Source organism: Pocillopora damicornis, chromosome 2 (assembly GCF_964200805.1).
Source record: "Pocillopora damicornis chromosome 2, jaPocDami1.2, whole genome shotgun sequence".
NCBI classification, from domain to species: Eukaryota; Metazoa; Cnidaria; class Anthozoa; order Scleractinia; family Pocilloporidae; genus Pocillopora; species Pocillopora damicornis.
In genome coordinates, this window is record NC_142671.1 from 8043956 (window position 1) to 8052294 (window position 8339).

The 8339-nt window shown below is 38.3% G+C and overlaps 1 protein-coding gene across 1 annotated transcript; it reads left to right on the plus strand.

Moving 5' to 3' along the window:
* Positions 1-2220: 2220 nt before the first annotated feature.
* On the plus strand, positions 2221-7806 carry LOC113685144 (von Willebrand factor A domain-containing protein 7). Its single transcript, XM_089195865.1, has 4 exons — positions 2221-2478; positions 4818-5354; positions 5547-6332; positions 6749-7806. Exons 1-4 carry the CDS (start codon positions 2292-2294, stop codon positions 7315-7317), a joined length of 2079 nt encoding a protein of 692 aa, XP_089051991.1. The 5' UTR covers positions 2221-2291; the 3' UTR covers positions 7318-7806.
* Positions 7807-8339: the final 533 nt, after the last annotated feature.

Genomic DNA, 8339 nt, shown 5'->3' on the forward strand with positions numbered 1-8339 from the left:
TAGCTTCAAAGTCGGTATGTAAACTAACATAAAACTAAATGACGGGGAAAGATCGTCGAGCTGCTGTGGAAATGACGTATGCATCTACCGAGAAGACTGACTTGATGACACGTAACGCCGTTGTTTACTTAACTGTGAAAAATTCCTGTTCACATCTCGTGTACCTTGCATTTATTAACGACAAATTTGATGCACCAAGAGCAACGCAGTTTCGCACTTAAGTGGGTCTTGAATCACACAGACCGACAAATGTGTTATAATTGAAATTTTTAAAGCGTAAATGCTGGAAAATGTCCACGGCCGCTCACAATGTCGTTGTTATGAAGACTTTGTCAACAAAGATTTATGGAAATTCAAACAAGGTTACAATTTCACGGTGAAGGAGATATGAATTGTCCGCTAACGCGAGTACACGCAAGGAGAGCTTTTACTGAAGTTGTTACAAAAAATTGAACGATACTTATAAGCGTAGGATAGATACAGTGTTGGCACTTCTTTTGAATCAAATAAACTTACTTAGTCAACATTCATTCTTCACTTTTCTTTTGTCAGATTAATCATAGAATACATTATCTTTAATGTATATTTTAATTTAGCTCTCGAAAGTACAAATGAAAGAAAAATAAACATTGCATCTCGACACGTTGAAATAACCGATAACATTAACAAAAAAAAAAAAGCCTGACTCCTCATCAAATAGTATCATGGGAATAATTTCGACAAACTCTTGCTGAAAAAGGTTGAAATGTTCAGAAAAACTTTCAAAATGAAGGCGTGAGAGTAGTTAATCATCCTACACCGCATCCACAGCAGACTTTTTTTCCACTCAGTTGTTTTTTCTTGTATCCCAAATTTAAAGAAACACTGTGTCCTTTTTCAAACATTACTCGGATTCTTTCAGAGAAAAAAGGGAAGAAAACAAACCCCATGCATTTCTTCGCCTATTCGTACTCTGATGTAATTCGGCTCGGAAATATTTGATGTGTGGCGACGCACTTTTTTGATCGGCGACAGAGGACCACACAGATAAATTTGACTCAAATATGCAATGATAACTTTAAAAAATGAATCTATTATGTTGTCAACTTGAAATTTGACGATAACTTCTTTCCAACCATTGCTTTCACGTGAATATTTCCCACAGAATTAAAGCGTGTCTTCAAACAAACAAACAAGCTAAGCCGGTATAATTTCTGCCTTTCGAACTAAATTTGTTAAAGCTTTCGACAGTATAAAACAAATTTAGTTCTTTTCGCTAATTCATTACGGTATCTTGATCGGTAGTTTGTCGAAAACTCGACAAAACTCATTCTTAAGGTTTAATACTACTGCTGAGGTGGCTTGTTGCAAAGGCAGTCCAATTATCAGTATCCATTTCAGACAAATAGCTCGCTTCCTCTACATTTCGTCTTAGGTCAAATTCGTTGAAAACCAGAAATTTAGTGGAATCTGCCTCTGCTCTCTGATAAAGTCACAATTAATAGGTGCGTGCGTAACATCAAAACTTAAGTTCATAGGGTGACCAGGCCCGATTGAAGCGAACTGAGGTAGTGTAAACATACATTCAAACTCGACTGATCGGCGTTGTTCTGTTAATAGCAAAATCGTCTTATCGGTGTTAAATAGTATTTCATCAGCCCAACGGTTTTTGACATTATGCATGAGCTAGTTTAGGGGACAGAAGCGTAAACTTTCAGAAACTATCCTCACAAACCTCAGCACAGTATTGCTCTAGGCTCTCATCTTGAGTTTGGAGGAAGACGACCAATTAAATAAAAACCGCAAAAGATTTCGCTTCGGTTAACATATGATGTTCGCTTCATTGATATAATTTTATATCCTAATCTCTATTACATTTATCAGCAATCTCAGCCGTAATATCCTTGAGTCACAAATGATCATTAACGTCTTCACTGGGTGTAGGAACTGCATTTTGATAATTAAAATAATGCCAGACGACGAAAGTAGTACAAAATCAAACACCGTTCAGAGAATTCCTGAACAATGAATCTTTATATTCCACTGAGGATGACAGTAGATGTCATCAAAACCACATTTCAAAGTTGGTGTGAAAAATATTCTATAACTTTCAATCAAAAATTAAATATATGGGGAAAGATCTTCGAGCTAATGCGTAAATAACATGCGCATCTATTGGGCAGACTGTCTTGGTGACACGTAACATTGTTTACTTAACTGTGAAAAATTCCTGTCACTTTTTGTGTACTTTGCATTAGCGTCAAATATAACGCAACAAGATAGACGCATTATCGCAGACCAACATCTGTGTTATGATGAGGCCAATTAATTTACGTGCCGCTGTAGTTCCGCATCAAAGGAAAGAACTCCTTTTCTGGCTGGCTTTAGTTCTTTCCTTCAGATGTAACTTCGCTATCACCCAAAACTATCAAGTGGAGTCCCTGGATGACACCAGGATCGCGTTGATGTCCTACGCCACTGGTTCCTCGAAACCTGGAGGTAACGTACCTGAATGCGTTTGAAAACTATTAAAAAAAAAAAGGAAAAACTCATCTTTTCACCACAGCAGCAACGACCTTAATCAAATGGTGCAAGTTCATGAAATTAAGCGAAAAATTAAGCGAAAAATTAAGCGAAAAATAAAGCGAGAAATTAAGCGAAATCTAGCCTGGTTCTTTAGCGTTATTTTATTTTTTTTCGTTATGGCTTTTTTCATGTTTTTGCTTTCCATGACATTTTTCGTCGGTATACTCAGAGGGAAATAATTAAGGACAAAATAGAACAGAATTATACCAGGTGCGGCAATTGGCCTCATCAGAACTCAATTACATCTCCCGAACAAGTCAAAATCCTATAAATGTCAAAAAAGAGGATGTCCTCAAAAATTATCTCCTCAAAAAAACCTAACTTAAATACTATGCGAATATGACGTACAAAAAATGAAGGAATGTAATTTTCAAATTAGTTTCTGTCCAAAGGAGAAGATCCTAATCTTCTAATTTCAACCTAATGGTGTTTTTCACAAAACAAAATTAGAGTTGTGGGTGAAATTGAGTTAAATTAAGTTTTGCAGTATTTTACTGTTTATCTCTTCGCTCATGATAATTGTAGCATTCATAACTCCCTACCACAGTTTTCTCTACTTCCTTTGTTTCTCTACAATCTTTTCATTATTTGATTGTTCTCGTCTGCCTGTCGTCTATTTCTCTGTCCTGGTAATTCTTTTGCACAATTTCCAGAGTCTGTACCAGGTGCTGTCTTTCAGCTAACGCTGATAGCTCTAACATCTCTTAGTTCTTTGCTTGTTCTCGTCCATCTTTCATCTCTTTTCTCGGTACCATCTGTTGTATTTTATCATCTCCATACTTTTTCCATTTGCTGATTTTCGACAATCTCCGGTCTCTTTACCATCTATTTGCTTCTACCTTCTACCTGGTCTTTCTCGTGTTTCTGTTTTCTTTTTTACCCTTGAAAATCTCTTTAGTGTCTTGTGTCTCTGCCATTTTTTTTTCTCTTTATCATTCCTTGTGTCAGTACCATTTCTGCTCTCTCTGCCATTTCCACTCTCTCTTCCATCTCTAAGCTTGCTAACGTCTTTGATGTCTCTACCATTTGTGATATCTATTTCATCTATTTTTCTTCTTAACATCTCTGGTATCTTCATTATTTCTAGTATTTCTGCCCTTTGTAGGCTTTCTATAATATGTTGTCTCTAGACTATCTCCAGTGTCTCTATGCCGCGTTAACTCTCTCCGCCATTTGCACTCTCTCTGTCACTTTTAGTCTCTCGATTATTTCTATACTCTCTTTCTTTTATTTCTCTCATTTTTATTTACACTTTACTTTCCCTGACATCTTCGGTCTCTCTAGCTTCTCTCTTATCTTTTTCCCCTCTTGGATTTCTAATATCTCAATTCACGCATCCATCTGTAGTCTCTTTTCAATCTTTCTGTTTGTTTTTCATCATTTCTCACTTCTCCACAGTCTTTGGTCTCTTTTTTGCCTGATCTCTCTACCATTCCTGGTCTTGACTTCTCGTTACTTCTGAACTGACTTCCCCATCTAGTTCTACAATCATCTCTATTCATTCTATCATCTTTGATCTCATTTCTGGTCTTTTTAGCAACAACGACCTCTCTACCACCCTTCGGCTTTCTTATATTTTTCTCTTTTTTATTATTTTATTAATATTCACCATTCTTTGCCGTATCAGCTTTTTGAATATATTCTTATTCTCTGTTCAACTTTTTTCTCCTTATACTCTCTAATCTCCTTACTACCTTTTCGTCTATATCATCACTTTTTTCCTGTTGAGATTTCTTTTTATGTTCAACCGATTTCTATTGTGCAAGCAATTTGCCTTTTTAACACATCTCTTCCATTTTGTCTTCTATATTTACCTCTCACTTCTGCTCTCTATTTGCCAAATTTTTTTGCGACTTTAAAGGTTAATTATACAGCCACCTCTTGTTCGTATGTCCATCTTATTCATGATCTATTTTAAGTTCAATCCAGAACTAGTTTTGATCTCAGAATTGTACAATCAGTGATAGTCAGTTGTTCTCTGAGCACTGGTCAAACTAAAATTGAGAGAGACTAAACTGAGAGAAGTTGAGTATAATCCTCTATCTCGGCTTCTTCAAAATAATTTGAGATAGTGATAATGAAACTTTTTTCTTTTATTTTTTCAAATTTTATACTCACTTATCGCCCTAAATAGCATTCAGTGTTAATGAGAGTTGCCATGAGCGTGTCATACGTTAAATTCGGTTTGGATGCAAGCTTTTTTCCAGAACCGTAATAACACTTTTTCAAGGTACTGTCTTCTTATTTTGTAGGAACATCTGGTTCAAAACCAAGCATACCATCTAACTCCTTCTTGACAACCGTAGATCAAATTGAGAAATCCGTGTATGATGCTCAGGCCATGAAGTGGTATTATACACAATCGACAACAAGAGCGAAAAAGATCAAAGATTACATCAAGCTAGCGTCCAAACACGGTAACACTCGGTTCATTCAGCAACTGCTTGGTCATGGTTTGTTTACATCAATTGAGATCGAGAAAAGGAAGGCAACATCAACTGAGCTCACGGAAAAGAGGGCAACGACTCTTTCCCGATCGAAGCGCTGTGCTCTGTGCGCAGCTGCAGTAAAGAAGTATTTGGAAACCATCAAGAAAGAAGTCAAGGCAAGCGTTTTTGATGATCTCCTTGGTGTAGTGGAGAGAGTAACCTTGATGTTTGCTATTGATGATACTGGAAGCATGGGCAGTGAGATTGTAGCTGTGAAAGCCATTGCAAAATATATCATCGAATATCCGTCGAGACAATACACGGAAATAGACTATGTGCTCTCCCCCTTTAACGACCCGAGTATGTATTCAGTTTTCTTTTTTAGATTGATTCTCTCCTTTTAATGTGGCGTCATTGTGTACAAATAATTACGCACACTGGATCGAAGTGAGACAGATAAGTGACCAACCTTTTTTTGTAATTTAGATGTTATATATGTATATTTTCATAATTGTGTTTCAAGATCGATTTTACATTTCTTTTTTCCCCTAGAAACTGGGCCACTAACGCTTATGAATGCTGGAAAAGGGAAGGAATTTATAAAGAAAATTGAAAATCTTATTCCACGTGGAGGAGGAGATTGTCCAGAGTTGGCCTTCCAAGGAATGTACGATGCTCTCAGTAGCGGTTTTGCCAAGGAAAAATCACCGCTTTACGTCTTCACTGATGCAATAGCTAAAGACTGGAACAAATATGACATGGTGGCAACCGCAGCTATGGCGCTAAGATCAAGTGTTTATTTCTTTACCACTGGACTTTGTGGTATGAGCAAGTACAGCCCATATGACAAACTTGCTCAAGCAACTTGCGGTCAAGTGTTCGAACTCCCTAAGCATGGCTCTGACCTCGGAAAGATGAAGAAAGTCACCAAGAATCTACTCGGTGGAGCTGCCCCTGTACACTGCGACACTTCTAGTAGTACGTTCTCCATAGGGAAGAAAAGAAGTCTCAGCTCTTTCACAATCTACAAAATACCTCTTGATGACTCTATGAACAAAGTGATTGTCTCTGTTACAACCCAAAACAGAGGACCAATGATCTTCCTGAAAGATCCTGTTGGTGTTCGCGTCAACAAAGGAAGAACTGACCTGACCAGAGGCGTGATATTTGTGGTAGATCACCCTAAACCAGGGGTCTGGAAGTTGTTTGTATCACCTGGAGCAGGCAAGCACTCTTACGTGGTAAAAGGATCCGGTACGGCAAACTTGGACTTTGACTTCATCTTTGTCTATCCCCGGGGTAAAATGCCCCCTCTCCCAGTCCCCCATCCCCTCATTGGTAAGTGTGTCGCATGCCAATTTTCTCTTCTTTTCTATGCTTTTTTGACACTTCTTTATTTCTGGAAATGATTCTTTAGGTCATTCTTGGGTTGATAGGGCACATGGAGGTATATCGTGTTAATATTAATTAACATCTTTCATTTGCTTGGCTTGGAAATAGTGTGTACCGATGGTATACGGGTTTCAATGAGGTTATTTTCCTCTAACTGAAAAGCTCATCGTTGTCAAATCATGGTTGTTGGTAATTGAAATAAAAACAAACAAACAAACAAAGGATTAAATTTGCTCTAAATAGCAACTCCGCAGATGTAATTACAAAAGCGGTCGGCAGAGCATAGATTTACCAGACACATCTAAATGGTAAATAGTGATAAACTAGTGATAGACTATTTTTTTTCCGATTCACACTCACAGGTCACTCCGCCCACGTCATCTTGATTGTAAGGGCAGCAAATAAGATCCGTGGAACGTCATTAAAACTTGGAATCCTGAGCAGAGATAACAAAGTTTTGAATGTAAGTTCAGTCCATTCAGTGGGGAAAAGTGGTGCCCATTTCTCAGCGTCTTTCTCGACTCCCACCGTCCCATTTAAATTGAAACTGCAAGGCAAGACCAAAAAGAACTTCAACTTTGAGCGCGACTCCCCAAACATCGTTCAGCCAGGTCACGCCCTGCTTAGGGTTCTCTTTGCCAGACGTGAATTCACTGTACCCATTGGCGGAAAAGGATTGGTGATATTCTTTGTTTACAACACAGCTACAACCGAGTTTTTTAAGTTCCAAGTCAAAACCTCGACAGTTTTCGATTCCTCGGTTTCACGGCCCCGAGTCCGTGTCTACCAAAACCGGACTGGCCTCTTCCACGTCTGGTTTACTGCAAAGTCCGGTGTCATATCTGGAACCGGTGATGACGTGGTGGTGACCGCCACTGGGATGACGTCTAAAGACACTGTCAGCTCCATTGTTAGCCTGATGGTGTATTAGCTGCATCGGGTGCATCATGAGTCCTGCCTCAGAAGGAAACACATCGGATATGGACAAACGTTTATGAACTTTTATTTGCTATGCTGGTTTTAAGGGGTTAAAGAGTCATTTTAGTAGTATTCAGCTCTCTTTCCAAAGGTATTTGATGTAGAAAGAAAAAAAGGTTAACTAAAACTTTTGGTAGGGTTGATGAAATTAGTTAATTAATTTTTCTAGCTAGGTGGAATTTTTTTAATTTTCATGTTGATCAGCTAAGGTGGAAACAATTGTAAGGGTGATTTTCATATTGATCACAATACTTCCAGATATTTTTTTACTTTTTCGGTGCCAGAAAAATCACTGAACAGCTTTGCTTTTAGAGCTATGACTTACGAGTACCAGGTTATTGTGGAGTTCCGACATAATTTCAGTGGAAAGAGGAGAGGCTGAAGATTTTCTTCTTTTATATGTGGGTGCTATTTGCTTGGGAATAAAAACATTCAAAACCAACTTTCTTCATTTTTGGTAGTGAGCGTTACCAAGCGAGAATTGATGTTGATGCGGGTAGATTCCACTCGCCGGATCTCTCCATCCTTCTGTTTTTTTCTCCTTCCTTCACTCGATTACCCCAGTATCCAAAACAATTTTGTACAGTCTCTTGATCGAGGACTGCCGTCATTCACTGTGACACAACATCAACCATCAGTGCCTAACCTAATTTAAATGCTCATGAAAAACTGTCAGAGCGACAACCATTGGTGAGCGAAATCTAAAAGATGCACCCCTCTTTTCTAACAAAAAGAGGAGGGCATCCCTCAAAAACTTTACTCGAAGGTAATTGTTCCCTCATATCTTCCGATTGGCTTCTCCTCCCAAGCTCGATATAAACTAGTTATGCCCTTTAGGACAGCCATCCTTCACATGTTGAATGATTTGAAGAAACTAAAGATCTTAAAAGTAGTCCGGCTGTCTGTCCGCGCGAAAGAAAACATTTCCAGTCGCAGAATATGACTCTTAGGGGACCTAAGCCAAAAATTTTTTTG